This window comes from Saccostrea cucullata, unplaced genomic scaffold, assembly GCF_032062105.1.
Source record: "Saccostrea cucullata isolate Sc308-1 unplaced genomic scaffold, CSIRO_AGI_Scuc_v1 ctg473, whole genome shotgun sequence".
In the NCBI taxonomy this organism is placed as follows: Eukaryota; Metazoa; Mollusca; class Bivalvia; order Ostreida; family Ostreidae; genus Saccostrea; species Saccostrea cuccullata.
In genome coordinates, this window is record NW_026938446.1 from 37,345 (window position 1) to 59,143 (window position 21,799).

At 33.1% G+C, this 21,799-nt stretch overlaps 1 protein-coding gene and 1 long non-coding RNA gene across 2 annotated transcripts; both read left to right on the plus strand.

The window, feature by feature from the left end:
* Positions 1-5: 5 nt before the first annotated feature.
* On the plus strand, positions 6-16,942 carry LOC134250291 (coiled-coil and C2 domain-containing protein 1-like). Its single transcript, XM_062732638.1, is given in 29 exon segments — positions 6-182; positions 1,112-1,247; positions 2,532-2,653; positions 2,959-3,150; positions 3,587-3,704; positions 3,957-4,076; positions 4,443-4,558; positions 4,705-4,789; positions 4,993-5,103; positions 5,476-5,585; positions 6,092-6,164; positions 6,385-6,624; positions 6,740-6,882; positions 7,322-7,378; positions 7,509-7,637; positions 8,160-8,218; positions 8,319-8,435; positions 8,884-8,957; positions 9,138-9,193; positions 9,584-9,635; positions 9,931-10,030; positions 10,190-10,280; positions 10,739-10,876; positions 11,092-11,106; positions 11,213-11,247; positions 12,777-12,834; positions 13,191-13,320; positions 15,171-15,295; positions 16,247-16,942. Coding segments are annotated over 29 exon segments (2,907 nt in total). The 5' UTR covers positions 6-119; the 3' UTR covers positions 16,289-16,942.
* Positions 16,943-19,932: 2,990 nt separating this feature from the next.
* On the plus strand, positions 19,933-20,845 carry LOC134250270 (uncharacterized). Its single transcript, XR_009988457.1, has 4 exons — positions 19,933-19,996; positions 20,360-20,431; positions 20,606-20,674; positions 20,789-20,845. It is a non-coding gene; the product is annotated as an uncharacterized LOC134250270 (long non-coding RNA).
* The last annotated feature ends 954 nt before the right edge of the window (positions 20,846-21,799 follow it).

Here is a 21,799-nt window from a genome sequence, read left to right on the forward strand (position 1 = left end):
TGAAACACTACACAAGGAAGTCTTGAAAACGTTTGATGTTATGTTTATTTTGAAATTTTCCCAAACACTGCCAAGCATGTTAAAAGATCTCTCATAAGAAAAGGTGTAAGGCAGTCGAAATGTTTGGACGCAAGAAAGAAAATGCCCCACAGAGGAGGAAGGGTGCCGATCTTATGAATCAGGTAAATCTGACAACAATCCGGATTTCCTCGAAAATACATTGACAGGGCACGCCTATAAAATTATATGTGTATATTTTTGTTTCACTTAGTTGATTTTTGTCTCCTTTGTTAGTGGAAAATATTTCTAAATAACATTTACTGCTGTGTCACAGAGCTAATGCTTTGATCAGATGTTACAGTCTAATGTTCAGTTCAAAAAAGCCCCTTTTGCATAAAAAGTAACATTGTTAGTGTAAAATAGGTGAGGAAATGTGTAGGCCAGACTGGGATTTGAACCTTAGGTAGAATTATTTAACTGTGTGTTTTTCTGAACGGGGTCCGTGGGAATTTATTATTTTAACGATAGAACACTACATCTACCCAGAACTTTGCCACTAACTGTACTGCTAAACTACCTGACCGTCGAGTGACCGACATACCCAACAGCAGTTACACTCTTGACCTCCCTTCCATTAACTAGAGGTTTTCCATATAATAACTTATCTGACTCTCCTACAACCACTAGACTCTGTTTTGGGATGCCAAATATATAACAGAAAGGAAAGTTGTCATTGAGGCTGGGACCTGAACAGAGGTCACCCAGCTACTGATAACACACAAGGAATCATTTAAATATCCATGAGGTTAGGGGTTAGTTGGTTGTAGGCATCCAAAATTTTACAATTTTGTTCGGATGTAATTTTATGAGTAACTGCCACTAACTGGTAGATAACGGTATATACAGAAGATTCGGTAAATCAATACTTTCATAAAGATATTGTTCATGGGGATGTGAATTTCTGGGTAATATAGATTAACCATGAAACCCTCCAACATTATGATAATGATTCCACAGTGTACATGTATAAATCCCACACCAAGGATGTTTTCAGTTGAAACTTTATTAATTACTTCAAAACTGGGTCTAAATTTCACTTTCCCTATTACAGATGGGTTATTCTGACATGGGACAGATAGAGCAGCAACTATATGGGGATCTTGAGAATGACGATGAGTTAGAGGCAGAGTTACTGGCCCTTCAGGGAGAAGATGATGGAGGAGCTAGACCTGCTAGAAGGAGACCTGGTGAGTTAATTAGTGCATATCCATAACAAAGAATGATATTGTCACAGGTCTGTCTTTGAACACTGTTTTTGCATGCTATCATTGGTTTGAATGAAAAAATGACTATTATCAGTTTTAAGATAAAAATCAATTTTGAAACTATTAGTATCTATTTTTGAAAAATAATGAAGTTGAACTTCAGTATACTGTACAGCAGGAAATTAACTCGCGGAGTTAATTTTCGCTATATTCGCGGAAGAAGAAATTCCGCGAATTCAACATACAGTGAATAATTCTTAAAAAGTTTTATAAGGATAAATTGAAATTTTATTGTTTTCTGTGATTAGATGTAGACTGTCTTTATAATTATGCGAGTGTCTGGATCAATTATAAACACGTAGTTGTTGCTGTTTTTAAAGCTTATTAATTAGTTAATTCATTTCTATAGCTAACGATTAATTTTGCCATCTAGTAGACGTGCGATGTAATTATTCAATAAAACATGCTTGTTTAATTTCACCCGTGCGTATCACTTAGTCATTACCTTTAATCAAGGCATTTACTTAGTAAACAGGGTAACGACAATTAATTAATTTCAATTATATGATTGAAAGTTCAACATTTTTTCTACGGTATAATTTTTTTTTCTGATTTGGACCTGGAAATAAAAAAAATTAAATGCGTAGTCCGGTGTTTCGTTATTATGAAATCGGGATCAAAATCGCCACAATATATAGACTTTACTTTTCTGTCTGATATGCGCGATATACATTACAGACTTTAATATTATACTACAGAGACGAGAAATAACAGTTCACACAATATATTCCCACAGAAAAATGCTTGCAAGTACTGTTTAAGAAATTTATGGTTTTTCCTTTTTGAAAAAATATGCTGAAAATTGCACAAATCGCGATCTTTTCCGACCGCGATTTTAACCTGCTATACAGTATATCTAACACCAATATCTCCAATACTAAGGTTATGTTGAATTGATTTGGAAGTCCTAACCACTTACTATAAAATCACATATTTTCATAGGGTCAAATTTTCAAGGTTTGAGGAAAAAATATTGGTTTGTTGGGATTTGATTTCATGGTTTGAAAATGTTTAGAAGTAATGCATATGAAATTTTACATTTCGTGGTGGTTATAATTTGTTGGTCTCTAAATTCTTGGCCTTGTTTAGTTTGAGATAATGAGGTTTACCCTTGATATATCGAATCCTCGGATATCTCGAAGTTTTTTCTCAGTCCCATCAGGTTCGAGATAACAAAATTTGACTGTGCTTTTATTGTGTTTGTAGCTCCCTCTGGTGGTGGAGGGATGGCCGGTATTCAGGCTATGGCCGCAGAAGCGATGCGAGACTTTGGAAGTGACGAGGAAGTGTCGGATACAGAGGATCCTGATCTGCTGTCAGAATTACAGGTTCACTGTCTGAACAAATAGTATTAGGCATCCCATTTATATTTAAGGAGTAAATATTAAGTTTTGCCAAAAAAGTAAAAGATAAATGCAGATAACCATGACATTTCAACTTAGTTTGAATGCAAATGAATAAAACTTCAATTAAGAGATATTAGTGATAACAGAGAAAATTTCATATCCTTTTTTATCATCAAAATAAATCAATGGAAATGTGAGTTTTGCTCTAAAGCATTGTAATAATGTAAAAAAAATTTAAACATTTTTCATTGGATGTAATGATTTAAAGGCTGCCTGTTTTCTTCTAGGGTTTGACAGGGGATGATAATAAGGAGGACAGTAAACCCCCTCCTGCCAGCTCTGTCCCTCAGATCAAGCACCCCGAGATAGGGATGACCCAGTTACTGGAGGAGAGGCTACAGATGTACCAGACGGCCTCGGAGAACGCTCGGGCCGCGGGGGACAGCAGTAAACAGAGGAGGCTGGACAGAGGGATGAAGGTACAGATCACTTATCTATTAAAAAAAAAATTCAGAACCCCCTACACCTTAAGAGGGCTGGGTGGTTGTGGCTATTTTTAGACTATATTGATCTTCTTTAGAAGAAGAGCTCCATATAAAGATATACAAAAATGATCAAAGTTTAAAACTAAATTTTATGAAATTTTTCTCTGCCAAGTGATAGTTGACAGCTTAAGATATAATATCAAAAAAATCAAGTTATATTTGATGGTTTATTTGTTGACCCCCTAGTCTCCTTAATTTTAATTCTGAGTAAATCCCTCAAAATTCTCAAAAGACTCTTTTGACACATACCCAACGCATATTGAGTTTAAATTTGAATATCTTACTTTTATACCTTTTTGCTTGAAATTTAATCATTGTATTATCCTTGTAAGTAAAAAGTAATTTAAGTCTTGTTCCTTTTCAACACCAGACTATTCAAGATTTGCTGAAGAAGGCCAAAGCGAACAAACCTGTAGCAGAGGATGACATTCCACCCCCTGTGGCCCTGGGATCCAATTCAAGGGGCCCCTCTCCAGTAAATGCTGCAGGTAACTTAGTGACATTTTAGACAGTTATTACTGTGTACTTTAGCACACTTTATATATTCAAAAAAAATTTTATTTTTCATTGATGAAGCAATTGAGATTGATATGCAAGTTGACATAATGATTTTTTGTTCAAGGTATACATTTCAGGCAAATTAAGGCCTCTTCATAATACCAGCAATTCTTTACATAATAGATACATGTATATGTACTTGATGTACAAACCTTGGTATAAGTATGAAAATTTTCTTACAGCATCAGAACCTGAGAGGAAACCAGCTGTGTTACAACCGACCATACAACCAGTTCCTGTCTTACCCAAACCAGAACCAGTTTCTCCACCAGTCTCAGCTCAACCAGACATGTCCCAGAAAGGTGAATTATTAATGAAAAGTAGATACAACAGGCCAGCATCTCCTGTCATTTATATCTCTCAACTTTGAAAATTACTGGTCATGTTGATTCTTGTGTCTTGACAGGTTTTTGTCTATCAGTTTACACTTTCGTGTGTTCATAACGTTTTGAGTTACTGTAATAGAGCTTCTAAAAGTGAGATGCAGACTCTTAGGTTATTAAGGTGGTTGGAACCTGTCATGTTTAAAAATGGGTTTTACTGGGGCAGGGCACACTGTTTTACAAACACACATTTCCTCATTCTTTTACCTGTTAGGAACAGATGTTTTAGTCTTTTCTCTTCAGTACACTAACATATACATCTTTTTTTTTTTCTACTTGACACAGACAAGGAAACCCACAGGATGCTGGTGACCAGGAGAGACCAGTACAAACAGGCCGCCTTAAAGGCAAAACATGCAGGGGACATAACTACAGCCACCCAGCATGTCAAAGTAGCCAAGGTAGATTGTTACTGTCATATTCAGATATCTAAACAATCAAAAGCTTATGACATTCTGGTCAGTTAACCAAATTAAAAGTAAGGGTAGTCAGAACTTTTTTTTAATTCACAAGGAAAATGCAAAAAATAAAATTTGGCTCTTTTCAGCAATTTGACCATGTAATAAAGGCCCTGGAGGCAGGAAAAGAAATAGATCTATCACAGATGCCTCCCCCACCACAAGCTGTAGCAGGTAATATAATTTTTTTTCTTTAATCAACAAAAGATTAATATGGCAATGATCCATTTTTTAAAAACAACTGTTGGATTTCATCATTTTACCGTACAAACATTAAACACTATATAAAGTTTAAATATCAAGCACCTGGTACATGTATATTTTGTCTTATAATGTACAACTCCCATTTGATTCCACACATTCCCTGTGTTTTGCAGTGTCCTCAGGAGAGTTTGTATCAGCCAAGTCTAAACCTCCAGAGTTACCCCCAGAACCTACAGCAGAGGGTAAGTCATTGTCACGGGGGGCACCACTTAAATGATACACGGGGCACCACTCTGTGATACACTGCCCCAGGATCATGGTTCAGTCTTAGACTGAAGTCAAAATTTCATTCAATTTTGTCTAAAAAAAAAATATTGATTTAAATCTGACATTTGAAATAATCGACAACATGGATGGGTAACAATTCTTTGTAATACATGTATTTCAAATTTTCTGTGTTTTCTAAGATATAAGATAATGTAAAAATTTTGACTCAAGTGTATTAAAGATTGCTTTGTAATCCTGGGGCATGGTAAAACAATTCACAAAAATTTGATTGATATTTTATGACAATGAACAGTGAGTTGAATGATTACATTTACATTAAAATGATCCAAATTGCTATTACATGTACTGTTTTTTCATGAAACAATTTATGCTAAATGCACTAAAACTTGATGCACTTTTATAACAATATAACAGCTGTGAAGAAGCCAAAAGCAAAGGGGAGTCATCAAAGGCAAGACGGCATGGAAGGATAGTCAAGGTAATGGGCTAGTTTATCAAATTTGTCAAAGTAAATGATGTTTATTAATAAGGATGTCAAATCAGTCAATTTTTAATACTCGATTATTCAGACGTTTTCCGATCGAGCACCCGGGTACTCAGTAAAGGCATGAATAAATATGAACAAGTAACATTGATAACTGTAAAACATTGTAAACTCTTGTAGAAATAAAACCACATGCTCCGATGGAAGGTTTACCTGTAAATCTCATGTAATAATTATGAGCACTTCATGCCCGACTAAATTTAATATAACATTTTTTAAAAGTTCAATTTATTTATCAGATACACACAAGGTATAAATGGTTAGGACAATTGGCAAAAATGTAATGGTGTTGATTAGTGTATGCTACAGTATCAACTTAATATTTAACAGAGCTGATTTAATATAACATTTTTTTTTTACAAATTTTATATTAAATTCGATGAATTAAGTACAAGTAATGCATAAAATGACAAGTTATCTTTTATGTGTATTTTTTACAGCAATATCAAGATGCCATAAAAGCCCATAAGGCTGGAAAGCCAGTAGATTATGATGAGTTACCTACCCCACCAGGTGAGCTCAGTTTATAGAAAAAAAAACACAGATCATAGAAGGATGCTGGTGATTTATTGTTACAAGAAATCAGATATGATTTTTGTAGTCATGTTCTATTCTGTTGTTGACGACCATTTAATAGGATTATGGTATAAATGTATAGGATATTCTTGGAAGATTTATTTCTGTATTTATGATTTAGAAAGTAAATAATAATACATTCCTCTCTCCATGAAAGGATTTGCTCCAATACCTGTTGGTAAACCATCTGTCTCTCCATCACCTTCATCCAATCAGCTTCAACCAGACAGAGGTCAAAGGTCAGCTGCACAAAATCATAGATCCCCCTCTCCAGCAAGAACAGCAGCAGTTGCAGCGGGAACAGCACAACCACAGAAGAGTCCCTCACATCCAAATGCTGCAACCCAGCAACAACCGCAACAGAAGTTAACTCCAAAGGGACAAGCATCCAGACCTTGTGAGATCATTGTAACATTGATCTTTGAATTTGATTGTTTACAGAAAAGATGTTTAACAGTTTAAAATTGATTAATGAGAGTTGACCTAAAGGGATTGTTATTATTTTTTGGCAGCATTAAAGAGGAGTCCCACATCACGAGCAGAGCAGCAGGCCTACTTCCTTACAGACAGAATGAACGAGTACAAACAAGCAGCTTTGAAGGCCAAGAAGAATAATGACATAGAACTGGCCAAAAAGTACATGAGGATAGCCAAGGTAAAATTCTCATCAAACAAAACATGTATTTCACATTAAAAGAAAATAAGGATGCTTGATAACATTTAAGCACACCTCAATGAAGACAGACAGAGCAGAGGAAAACTTTTAATGTCATTCTTCTCATCAGTATGAGTTGAAGAATGTCAGCTACAGTGTATTTCTAGCTCACCTGGGCCAAAGGCTAAGATGAGATTTTCTTATATTTTTATTAGAGATTAGGTGAATCAGGCTAGTATTGTGGCCCTTGGGCCTCTAAGAAGATAAAATTTTAATGTTGTATTAGATACCCACAGCTTTAAAGGTTTTAACCTCAGTTGAATAATCAACAAATTGAAATAAAAAACCCGTAATAGATATTGCTCATGAAAAATTCAGTGAAGTATTAGATAACTGAAATATTAAAAGCCATGGTACAGTATTTTTTTTGAACTTGTAGGGCTTTGAACCAATGATAGAAGCAGCAGAATCAGGACTCCCAGTGGATATGTCACAGGTAGTGAAGCTTTAATTTTTATCAACTATCCGGTATTCAACATTTCAAGATTACATGTATAGAAGAATTACATGGAATTGTGTTAAGATGCCAGGTGTAAGGATTAGGTGTTGTCTATTTTTACCTGTAGATCCCCCCTTCTCTGGATGAGGGAGATGACCCCTCCTTTGTGATGGTACAGAAGGAGGATGTAGAATTGAGTGGGGACAGGACGGAGGTATACAAAAAACTGGAGCAGGACCTCATCAATCAAATCAGGGTAAGTCAGAGGTAAACATGGGATTTCTAGGCAGATCAGGGTGAGTCAGGAGTAGACAGGGGATTTCTAGGCAGATCAGGACAAGTACCTATAGAAAAAGCTCATCAACTAAATCACTAAATCAGTAGCTGCCTTTTTAGTGTTTGGGACTATCAATAGAGGAAGTACCTTTGTATCTTAGCTAATAGTGGAAATTAAATTTTGAACAAGTTAGCGTAGATTTAAATTAGCGCATTTCTTAATGTTCTTATTTATGTGTAAGTCATTTAGCTTTGTACTTAAATTAGTGGAAGCTTCTCTCAGCCAAAATTGCTAAAAAGAATACACAGCCAAATGTAATACGTTTACAGTATATGATAACAGAATTATGTGAAAAACTTCTTCACAAGCTTTGAAAGAAGACTTGGCATTTGGATAGAAAAAATTATGTATGATGAAGTATTTTCTATACATAAAGGAGAAAAATTGAAGTATAAGTACTTATATATAGTGGTTAATATTCAATTGCTTTATTTCTTTCAGATATGTGCTACAAATGGCCAACATTTTACCAAACTTGGAGATGTGGTTTCAGCAGCCAAGTAAGGAATTTAATTTTGGTTATTGGTGTAGTGTTACTGTTAAAAATGAATATGTTGTGCAAAGTTTAGTATATAAGAATCATTCATTTGACAATTCCAGGTTTGAGAAAATGGAGAATGGATGTAGAAAGGACTTGGATGCTTTGAAGAATGCCTTTAAACACAATGATCCAGTGCCTAAGTTCCATTATGAAAATAAAACTTTTTCTTTAGTGCAGTAAGTCATGCTTAATATTATTTTTAATTACCAGTAAGTAAAGTTATCTAAAAAATCATTATCACCAAACAATACATTTCATTAAAAGAATTGTAAAAGGGATGTTCTGCAAATGTATTTTATTTGGCATTATTTAGTGGAAATTGATTTGTTAAGAAGATAGTGTAGATTTGAATAAGTGCTTACTGGGTGTGGTTTATATGAATATGTAAAAAAGACATTTAGCGGTGTACTTGATTTAGCAGCAGATGTTTTCTGCAAAAGGCACTAGATAGAAAACAAAAATTGAGGTTTCATACACAGCCAAATGTAATACATGTTTATTCACAGCAACTCAATGGTAATGATATTATGAAATCATTTGATGTAAAGATATTGCCATCTCCTTCTAAATTAAGAAATAATGTACCGGTACTAAGAACTGTATGAATGTTTATTTTAATTTCAGATGTAATACAGATTTAGGAGATAATGATTTAGAAATTACAGTCGTTAGAGGGTTACAGTATAATTTACCTGAAAGTAAGTACATGGATACATATATTGCATTCTCAAGTGTTTTATACCTTTCTCTTTGGTTCTGACTGATCTCTCATTTTAAACATTGAATATACATATTCTGTATTCCTTTAATTGCATTTTTGAAAATTAATAACTGCTTAGAATTAATTTTTATTAAAATACTTTTAATTTTTATTTCAGAATATTCAGAAAAAGATGTAGATACCTATGTTAAATTTGAATTTCCTTATCCAAGTGTAAGTATCAGTGGTATTAATATAATGTTTACAGGATTATATTGTAGATCCTGTTTACAGCCATTACAGGGTTGTTTTATAGTTCTCTCGGTTGTCTTCTAACTCTCTTCACTGTACTGTATACAGGGTTATTTTCGCCCTGTGTAATTTTTGCCCTTTCACACATGCAAACAATTTTGCCCCGTTCTAAATTCGCCCACTCATAGTTTTTTATAAGAAATTATGCTGTATTCTTTGAATTCGCCCCGTTTTAAATTAGCCCAAATGAGGAAAGGGCGAAAATGGCGAAAATTTCCCTGTATACAGTATTTAATTGGTCTGTAATTCTCTGTTATTCTGTGTATAGGAGTGACCTGTATTTCTCTGATTCTCTGTATTGTTTGTTTACAGGATGATCCACAAACAGCTCAATCAGATACTGTCAAAGGCTCTTGTAATCCAGGTAAATACTTTTAAAATAAGTAATGTATAAGACAAAGTTCAGGGAATAAAAAAAAAATCAGAGAAAAATATTTATTATTAAATATAAAGTAGATTTTTTTCATGTTTTTCTTAACAAATTGTAGAAAGACCTCCTCTTGCATTAACTAGCTATAGAGATGAAAGTCACATTAAATAATTTTAATGCATTTCTTACACAAAATTTTTAAGTACATAAAACAAAGAATTCTGTCAAATAAAGAAAGCTTAGGAGAACAAAGTTTACAAATCTTAAGATCATTAATTGTGTTTTACAGAATATAAAGAACCATTCAAAGTAGAAATAAGTAGGAAATCCCGAGCTTTTGCCAGGGTTGTGGAAAGGAAGTCAGCCAAGTTTGAAATTTATTTCAAGAGGTAAAAAATATGGAAGTTAGCATTTTAATAGATTTAAAGTCAACAATTTTTAAGACAAAGAAGATACAATGTACCTTTGTTTTCATACATGTACTTTTATTTTGAATTGAATACATGAAGTTTATTAATTAGATTTCTGTTGACAAATTCTATTTTTAGAGGATTTTTGAAAAGTGATAAACTGATAGGTACAGCCAATGTCAAGCTTCAGCCATTAGATAACAAGTGTACCGTTCATGACAGTTACGACGTAAGTTATTTATATTAGGCAAAAAAAAATTAATTTCTTGGTTCTCGACGTACCCTTTTTAGTTATTTTTTTATATAAAATTAGTAATTAATTTTGGCCTAAATTAAATAATTTTCCTCTGTATAGAAAACGTTGTGTGTTTCATATTTGTATCATATAGAGTGCTAATTACAATTAATTTGAGAATGCTTATTTGGTATTACATGTAATATGCAACCCCCCAAAAATTATGAAGTTTGGAGTTATCATTGTATGCAATCTTACAATAATACAGCCGAAGCTTTAATGAGCTTGTGATTTTACTGGTATATGTTAATGCAGAAATGATTATTAAAGCTCTCAGGATTAAAAGATAATAAACAGTATTTTTAAATGTGTTAATGGAAAAGGGTGATTTTTCTTTTAAAAAAATACACTTACAAATTTACATCTATAAATCTGTTGTTTGTACTGGACAGATAACGGATGGTAGGAAACCAGTCGGGGGTAAACTGGAGGTCAAGCTCAGGATAAGGGACCCCTTCAAAAGCAAGCAGGTGGAGGAATCCAGAGAAAAATGGCTTGTTATAGACCAGTTCTTCAAAACTATTGATAAGGTTTGTAAATGTCTTTCCTAATTTTAAATGCAAAAAAAAAAATTTAAAAAATTCATGAAAAAATGAATAAATATAAATCAAAGATGCAAACTTATCTTATCATTTTTCAACATTTTCAAAATTCAATTTTATTTTAAGGTTTTGTAATTGAAAGTCAGAATTTTTAGCTGGACATGAAAAGCAATAATTGATTTTATATTAAATCTTTATTTCAGCCAACAAAAGGAAGGGTAAATATTTTCATTGAAATTGTTTAAATCTTACTTAATACGGTATTACTTTCCTTCTCACGTATGTTTTAAAATTGCATGGATTGAATTTTTACCTATTTTTCAGGCACCTCCACCACCAAAACAAGCTGTCAACAAAAGGTATGAATAGCTTCCAAATTTTGAATATTGTTCCCAACCTTTAAAAATGTATCCCATTAGAAACATTCTATTCAATACCCATTAAAATTAACATGAAATTATTTTAATAACTCCAACATATTTATCTATTACCGGTACTCAAAATTCAACTTTCAGCCAAATTTTCAAACTTTATTCAAAATGTATGTGTACTAATACCTCAACCCAGAATCATGTATTTTATCATACAATACAGATACATGTGTACTAACAATTTTCAAATGATCCAATATTTAACATATTGCCTTAAAATTTCTTCATATTAAAATTTCTTAAATTTATTCCTCAACTAACACACACATGCAACTGCAGCAACCGTCAAGTATGGTTTAACCCCCCCTCCCCCCCACAAAAAACAAAAAAAAACCAAAAAAAAAAACAACCATAAACATACATTTAGGTAGCACTTGGCAGAGGTTTGCTCTATTCAGCTGATGGTTCAATGCTTTGTCTTTTGCAGCCTAGCAAAGTCCGTCATTTGTACCATCATCTGAAGACAAACCTGGTGCCATGTCGCAGAAGCAAGACGGGGAATATCAAAAATATCATACATCTTGATCAGTCTAGATGTGCCTTCTAGCATGTGCATTCTGGCAAAACGATTCAGTTCCCTAAAATTTTCATTCCGTATGTCGTCTAGTCTTGCAAAAATATTCTTAAAAACATTGTTTTGACAAAATTTTACTTTAGTGAATTTAAAGAAAGAGGATTGTTTAGGGAGTTTTTCTTTTTATTCTGCTGCATCCGTCCAAAGTGATGATTATTTTGCCTGTTCTTGTCTCAAGACTAGTGCAATTAAACTGTGATAATTAATATGTGATCTTTTATGAAGAGTATTTTTTACCTCATATACACTGTACATGTGTCTTTATTTTTTCATATATTTTTTATACTATATATATATATTTACTTTAACCTCTAATTTTGAATTGATACAATCTTTACTCTTTAGCTTCTGTTACTTTCCATTTCTTACTACACAAATGTTTTCTCAAAATCAATGTTGGGTGATACAACTGTAATGCTGTAGAGATATTTTGATAAAATTTCAATATAATATTCAAAAAAATATTGTTGTTGGTGCATCCCTAGTTTTATTTTTATGAAATCAGGGGAAAGGAAAATATTGAGAATGATGGCATTTTTGGACAATATGGTGTACACATCGTCACATGTTGTGTTTGATACATGAATTGGAATATTTATTTTTGTTTTTCATTTAAATTATTGATTTTTTATGAATTTTTAATAAAATGGTCATAAAAAAGTACATTATTCTGTTTTAATATTTAAGTTAATTTATTATTATAAAGATGAAACATATTTCAAAAGTTAGAATTTAGGACTTTTGAACAATATCAGAAGATCAAATAGACCTTTGAAGAAATGACATACTGATCAGAACTGAAAAAAAGAATGGATTTTGAAAATTTTTCTTCTGTTCTTTATGGTAGAATTTAATCAATTTTATTCATCTTTATTTTTTACAGCCAAGGAACTACCTCATTAGAGGTACTAAAGTATGAAAAACAACAGCTAGATCTACAGGTAATTATCTTCAGAGGTATGGTAAATGATTCAGGTATCGTGGCCAAGGCTGATAGATGGATTTATGGAATAAATCTACAGTTTTAAAAGTACTGCAATTTGGTCCTACAGAAATTTAATCTTTTCTGAATTTATTTTATTTGATAATTGAAGAAGAGGGAAACCCAATATATATTTAATTAAGTGGTAAATTTTCACAGATCATGCACATCTAGATTTATGGCACTTCTAAAAACAACTTTCGCTGCCTTGGAAGTTTCAAATCCGTATTTGCATAATTTAAAAGATTCTATTGTTCTAGTAATTTTCTTAAATATGACTTAGAATGAGTTGCTACACAGCACATCTTATTGTAGATTGCTAGTCTAAGGGACAGATTAACTCCAGAACAAGCAAGGGCATTAATGCAGAAAAGTAAATTAATCTCAGAAAAGATGGAGCAACAACAAGAGGAACTAAAGAAAGGAGGGGCAGATGGTTTGATTAGTAAGTGTCTGTAAAAAGGACAGTGTCTGTGGGAGAGGCAGTTAGTGTCTGGGGGAGGGACAGTGTCTGTAGAAGACAGTAATTGGTTGGAGGGAGTGTCTATGGGATGGACAGTTAGTTTTTGTGGGAAGGTCAGTGTCTGTGGGAGGGGCAGTTTCTTTAAGGTAGGATTCTTCTCTGGTTTCTGACTAGATGAAACATAAAACGTATATTTGCTTATATGTCTTATATATTGAGGTGTAAGGAATTTAAAAGACCATATTTTTCTTTCTCATCACAATTGTACAACTTTAAATAGAAATGGTACTGCATTTGAAAACTAGCAGGGACTATATTTTTGGCGGAATGGTGGCGTATGAAAATATCTTCTTTTCTGTCTCTCAAAACTATAATGAAACAATGAATTTAGTTAAAATTTTTACACAATTGAAGACTTGGAGAAGTTTTCAAATGTAAGTTAGGGAAGAGACTAAACTTTAAAAATATAGTAATCAATATGATTTTTCAAACAAACTAGAACTTTATTAGCTTTTAAACGCTTCCTATCAAAGTGCAGATTTGAGCCAAAATTCCATAAAAAGTAATTTTTCTCTCTTAGTAAACAATCAAAACTTTTTGTTTTTGTATCATTTTGTACATTTATAAGACTACTTTATTATATGTGAAAACAGGAAAAAGTTAAATATATGAAGCATCTGAAAATAACTAATATATCCTAAAAAATTAAGAAAAACAGAGAAAATTCGGATTAGCCAATATCCAGTTAAGTTAAATTATTCATGTAAATTTGGTAATATCATGCTATAGACCCGGTATAGTAATATGTTTTTATGCAAAAAGAACAATCATTAAACTTTTGAAATAGAAGTAGGTATCACGTGATTGGCAACATGCAGTTATTTTTTATTCTTAATGTCAAGGAAAAAGATAATGACCTTGACCTGACCTTGCCTCTAATATAAAACGGTCAAATTTAATTTCACTGACACTATAACTTACTGATATTGTCTTCTTGATTCTGTGAAAATTTCATTAATTTTTAAATATTAGAAATATGAGAAGAATCCTACCATAGAGGGGTAAGTGCCTATGGGAGGGACATTGTTCAATTTATAAAAAGTACTTAGTAAGTGCCTGTGGGAGGGGCAGTTTCTGTAATAGGGATAGAAGTGCCTGTAGGAGGGATAATAATTATCTGAGGAAGGGGCAGTAAGTGTCTGTGGAAGAAAGTGTCTATGGTAGGGGTGGTAATTGTCTAGGAGGGACAGTTTCTGTGGAAGGGTCAATAAGTTTCTGTAGGAGGGGCAGTGTCTTGAGGAGATCCAAGGTCTTTGGGAGGGACAGTAAGTGTCTTTTGGAGGGACGTCTGGAGGAGGGATAGTGTCTGTGGGAGAAGCAAAGTCTTTGGGTGGGACAATGAGTATCTGTAGAAGGGGTAGTTAGTATATATGGGAGGGACAGAAAGTGTCTGTGGGAGGGACAATTAGTAGCTATGGAAGCAGTAGTGTCTTTGGTAGGGACAGTTAGTGTCTTTTGGATAGACAGTTAGTGTCAAGGGATTGGGCAGTAAGTGTCTTTAGGAGGGACAGTAAGCATATGTGTAGGAGGGTTAATGTATGCAGGAGAGAAGTAAGTATCTATGGGAGGGGCAGTGTCTGTGGGAGTGCCGTTAGTTCAGTAAGTACCGGTTTGAAGGGGGCAAATGGATTTGATTAGAAAATGTTTATAGAAGGGACAGAAGATGTCTATTAGGGGAAGAAGGCTTGTCTGGGGGGCAGATAATTATAAATTTTTTAGAGATTTACATATGAAGAGACTGGTAAGTTACAAAATGTTGTTTTTGTTATCAGATTATGTTGAGATTGTGATGAAGGACATGGCAGCGTATGAAGAAGAGGCTCGTCATTTAGCCAAACTCGGAGACATGCATAAAGCTCAAGTCATCCTCACCAAGAAAAAACATGCTGAGAAAGAGGTAATTTTTCCATGAGTATAAATATCTTTACATATTTTTGCTTCATTAGCAATAAGTCAATTACACTAAATATTGTTGTACATTTGTATTTTGTTGTCATTGAAAAATTTGTGGAATATACCACAATCCACTTGGATACCCAGTCAAAATACTGGAGAAATTTAATACCTTGTTCATTTTTAGCTCTACTGGTCAGAGACCAGAAGAGCTTATGCGATAGTAACGGTGTTGTCCGTCCGTACTAAAAATCCGAAATTTCTGTAAACAATTTTTCAAAATGCTACTCCTCCTACAGTTTTGGTCTAATTTCAATATAACTTGGCACACAAGTAGACTACACTAAGATACATAATTCTGTGTATCGGTTTTTGATTTCGATGAACGGTGTTGCCGTGGTTACTAAAAATAGAAATTTCTGTGAAATTCTTTCAAAATGCTACTCCTCCTATAGTTTTGGTTTGATTTCATTATAACTTGGCACACAAGAAGAATACACTAAGATACATAATTCTGTATATCGGTTTTTGATTTCGATGAACGGTGTTGCCGTGGTTACTAAAAATAGAAATATCTGTAAAATTGTTTCAAAATGCTACTCCTCCTACAGTTTTGGTCTGATTTCAATATAACTTGGCACATAAGTAGAATACACTAAGATACATAATTCTGTTTATTGAATTTTAATTTTGATGAACGGTGTTGCAGTGGTTACTAAAAATAGAAATGTCTGTAAAATTGTTTCAAAATGCTACTCCTCCTACAGTTTTGGTCTGATTTCGGTATAACTTGGCACACAAGTAGACTACACTAAGAACATAAAGAGACTTTATCAACGATCATTATTCTATTTAGTTTCAAATCCCAGCTACTTGTGTACTTTTCTCTTCCTTTGCTATAAGTTCAAACCAGTAGAGCTTCAGTCTCGACAGAGACTTCTGGTTATTATTACAGATTAATGCTATAAAGAATAAATACCCACAACTCTTTGGATAAAGAACAACAGTTGGCATATCAACACAAGTGTGATTCAGTGATCAAAACAGTGCAGCACTTCTCCAAGCTGTTTTGTTTTGTCAAGTTCATTCAAGGATTAGATTTTTGTTTGATAATTATGTCATAAATAATCACCTAGCTTGAGAGGCATTGGACATTCATTCATTGTTACCTTGCAGTTGTTATTGTGGCATTATTAGCAAATTCATTTTATGTACAGCAACTGTAATTTTTCTTTTTTTTTTTCAAGAAGGTTTTCTTAGAGGTCGAAATATACAAAAGGTTTTAAAGAGAGCAAATAAATTTTAAATTTACAAACATACAGATGTAACAAATATACTAAGTGCATAATATCATTGCTTGCTGAAAGGAAAATTCAGATATAAACCACAATTATTGTATATATGTCATATTAGATAGAAATACTAGTGATTTTTTTTTTTACCTTAGTTCTACAAAAAGAGATCAATTTGCCTTCAGTATATTCAATAGAATAGGATTTGAATGAGAAAGGTTGTGGATTTAGGACCTTGAACATTAAGTTTATATTGTAAATTATGTTTTAAACAATTTAATATTCATTTATTTGTTATCCGTAGTACATATTGTTATTTACTTGGTTTTATTGTTATGATTAAATTCAAGTGAGACCCAATTTTTGTGTTGTTTATACATTGTGGATAGTTGTCCCTATAGGACAAGACAAATGATCAAATCTGTATTGAGATATACAGATACAAAGCCTGTGTCTTTGCCTGTCTGTCTGTCTGTATTTTAATCAATTAATCTGTATTAATTGATTCTCCTGATGTTATGTTATTTTGTCATGTTCTGATCTCTTAATTAATTAAAGGACATCGGAATATTACAGTCATTTGATTCCATCGTCATTTCCTGCAATTTTTCTTTACCATCAAGAAAGCAGTTGACTGTATTTAACATTAAAAATAGGCCCAGGAGAGGGGGTCTAAGAATGACAAGAGGCCCATAGGCAACATCGCTCACCTGAGTAACATTGGTGTTGCCGTTCTTTAACCGATTTCCTCCCTCGTAATACCTTTGTGGCCTCGCTGTACCATCCCCCCTCCCCCATGTCACAATTTTAAGAATTTAAAATCTACACTACCTAAGGATGTTTCCACATAAGTTTCAGCTTTTCTGGGCCAGTGGTTCTTGAGAAGAAGATTTTAAAAATTTTTTCCTATATATTTTAATGTAAAAATTTGATTCCCTATCAGGGATAGACACTAACTTTAAAACCATAGTTGTCATCAGGGTTAGCCAGTTCAAAATTCTACTAACCCTGTTCATGTATTACTTGTCCAGCAGCCATGGCTGGTGGCCAAGTCGCGAAGCGACGGGGGGGGGGGGGGGGTTCCCCCTCCTGCAGGTGGGGGTACAGGAAATTTTGAAAAAAGAGATACAAAATCCTGCATTCTGGCTGTATTTTGGGTAAAAATTTTATGTCACTCTATGATTGTACCTAAGACATTTTTCTATTTGAAAAATTCCATATTTATAATCATTTAGGGTATTTTGAATCACCTTTAAAGTTAACATTTTGACTTACAAAAATAATAATTATGATGATAAAACATGTTTGAAAATAAATTTAACAATTTTCAGATATATTGTTTGTAAATTATAATTATTTTCTTACTCTTAGTGAATAGTGAGTAATTGGTAAAATTTACTGTAGTCCTGCAGGGCAAGTTTAAAGACATGTTTGGTAGCCCGACCTCAGTATCCAGTTGTCCCGGGCCAGCGGGCTAGCGTTAGTGTCGAACCCTGCCTATTGTGGCTCCACCCAACCCCCTGGGGTCATGATTTTAACCATTAAGAATCTACACTACCCAAGGATGCTTCCACATAAGTTTCAGCTTTTCTGGTCCAGTGGTTCTTAAGAAGAAGATTTTTAAATTTATTTCCTATTTATTTTAATTTCTATGTAAAACTTTTATTCCCTATTATGGTCCCACCCAACCCCCGGGGTCATGATTTTAACAAATTAAAATCTACACTACCCAGAGATGCTTCCACATAAGTTTCAGCTTTTCTGGCCCAGTAGTACTTGAGAAGATTTTTAAAGTTTTTTTTTCAATATATTTCTATGTAAAATTTTGATTCCCTATCGTGGCCCCGCCCAACCCCAGGGGGTCATGATTTTAATCATTTAGAATTTACACTACCCAAGGATACTTCCACATAAGTTTAAGCTTTTCTAGCCCAGTGGTTCTTGAGAAGAAGATTTTTTAAAGACCCCACCTTATTTTTGTTTTTTCTTGATTATCTCCCCTTATGAGGGGTCTTTGCCCTTCATTTTAAGAATTTAAACTCCCCTTTACCTATGAATGCTTTGTACCAAGTTTGGTTAAAATTGGCCCAGTGGTTCTTGAGAAGAAGTCAAAAATGTGAAAAGTTAACAGACAGACGGACGACGGACAAAATGTGATCAGAAAAGCTCACTTGAGCCTTCGGCTCAGGTGAGCTAAAAACATTAGTATAATCCCCCCAACCCAACCCAACCCAACCCAACCCAAATCGAAGCATTGCAACGTCATGGCAAGGTGGCGCTTCAGAAGTTTTGACACAATGACATGATGTCATAATACATTTGTTTTGCAACAAGAAGAGAAGGTAAGTGTTTATTTAGCTAAATCAGTTTCTACCAATTTATTCTTTAAAAAGTCGCATTTTAAAGACGAACAAATATTGGCAAATTGAGGTAATAAAACGCTTAATAATGAGATACTTTTAAAAATATAAAATCCCTTAAAATTATGTTTTTATCCTAATTTATGTAAGCCTATTACAGTATAGGCAAATATATAATATTTATCGTGACGTCATAATAATGTGACGTCTCAGAGGTCTTTGACGATGACCTAATGACATCACAATATCATTTGCTTTGCAACCAAAACAAAAGAAAGGTGTACAATGTAAGTATTACAAATTTGAAGTATTCAGTAAATTTACGAATTAGTTTTCTTACTGTTAAAAAATACCGATTTTTCCTTTCTCGGGGAGGACCTGCTGGCAATACTATCTTTTTATTAATTTGAGCTGTACAAATTAAAGCTATATATAAAGTAAAATTAAGATATTCATTTTGCCAATTGAGACACTTAACATATATCGCTCTTTGAAGTATTCAGTGAATTTACGAATTAGTTTTCTTACTGTTAAAAAATACCGATGTTTCCTTTCTTGGGGATACTATCAACTGGCAATACTATCTTTTTATTAATTTTAGTTGGGTCATCTGGGTGTTTTCAGTATATCCCTCCAATTATAAAATGTGCAAGACATTAGCACCGTACGGTCTTTATCTGAGTAGAACATATAGGAACCAAACCCTATATATTAAAATATAGCTCACCCCCTTAAATATGCATCGACTGCATATACAAACACATTAGTATCCAGCGAATAATAGTGCTAAAAGGGGGGGGGGGGGGAGGGTTATTGATATTTAGAAACAACATGCAGACATTTACCAGTATTTTAATAAACATTTATATGTATAAAAGTTCTATTTCATGTCCACATTTTTTTTACAATCAAATTTCTGTGTTTATTTTGAATTTTTTTCATTATAACAATAAATACTTGCGAATTGTAATTTTTCTTGTAAATTTCAGAATGGCATTAGAAATAGATTACAACGAAGTGTTAGATTTTGGCGAGGAGGCGGTGAAGAGTGTGGTAAGATTCTTTGTTGAATTTGACAATCATTCAAAGACACCCCCTTCTTATCTTTATATGATAAATGCATTGTGTACATCATCTATACTATTATTCTATATCTAATACTAAGAATCAATTAATTAATCTGTAGTGTATTATAAAAAAAAAATTCTTGAGTATAATATAAAAATCTTTGCTTCAATAACTAACAAGCGTTTATTTTTATATGCATCATATCGTTGTTATTTCATGGGTTATGAATGTAATCGTGCATGTATGTATAGGCTTTCCAATTCAAAGATCATGAATTCATGTATTAAAAAACGTGATAATGAAATTATTTACACCGATTTTTTATCAACCTATCTTTTTTTTTATAAGGATGAAAAGATGAGAATCTTAAAGCTTGGATACAATTGGATCGATGTTGTAGAAGAGTCGGAGAAGCAAGAGGTATTTTGATTGAAGTACCGCGATCTCAACATTTAAAAATCTTACTAAACATGATTTACATATCATAGCTGTAAAGTTTTGACCACTGCACGTTGAAAGAAATCATGAATAAGTTGAAACATTAAGATGCGTTTCAATGGAGATGCTAGAAAAGACCATTTTATTTCTTTGCAGACAAAGATTGCAGGAAAAACACCTCGGGATCCCCAAAAAATTCTAAAACGAATGCACCAAAAACGAATGGTAAGAAAAAAGAATTAAGCACTTTCATTTTGCTAGTTAAAAAAGTCTCCTAGGCCTGTTCCATTTGTATAAAAAAAATGAACAAAACGTTAAACTGTTGATGATTATTTGCAGAGGGAAATCGAAGACAAAAGGACACATAAGCAGTTATTAAACCAAGTGCATGAGGAATTGTTGGTAAGCATATAGAATAATATGGATATAGAAATATGATCAGCACGTGATAAAACATACTTTAAACAAAAATCCGGCAATAAGTAGAATTCTGTACAACCATTTGTTTTATTACAGAAAATTTTCAATGCTAAACGAAAAGAACAGGAAAAGAGAGACCCGCAGAAAATATTGAAACACAAACATAACATACTTATGGTAAGAAATCACACTCAAACAAACAAGTATACAAATATTTTCAGAAAAAAAAGCAGAAAATAAGATCATTAAATATCTAATATAAAGACATTTTTTTCTTTGCAGAAGAATATAGAGACGAAACAACAGACTAATGCACTGATCCCGGGTGCACACAGACAAATGCTGGTAAGAAACAACGAACTCGGTAGGTCCTAGATGTATGCAAATTGCATTAGTTTTCATGATCAAAAAATATAATTTAAAACAATTAAGTGACCAATTTTTTTTCTTTGAAGGAGAGGAATGAGGCGAAGAAAATGCACGCAGGTCTGCTGAAAAATGTCCACAATGAACTAATGGTAAGGGCACAATAATGTTTTACAGTTGACATTGCTATAGCTGATGTAGACAGTCTTTATCCTTGATTTTAAACGTAAACTTATGAAGATAACAAGAATTAAGAATTTCTTAATAAGAATAAAGTAAAGCAAATTCTTATTTTGTGTAGCATTCAAACTTCTCTTCTTACGATTTAGAATTTGGTGAAAAGGGAAGAAAAGACAAGTTCAACGGAAAAGAGAACACTTTCAAGGGCATTAAAGGTACAATTCTGATATAGATAATACAAATCATTAATTCATTCGTGTATATTTTTACCTGATATACCTACATTTATTGTTTTTATTTATAGAAGAATATATTTCATTTCAGGTTCTGGCAGACAAGGGGAGACAATTGATTGAAAGGATCTTTCGGTGTGTCCAATGGTTT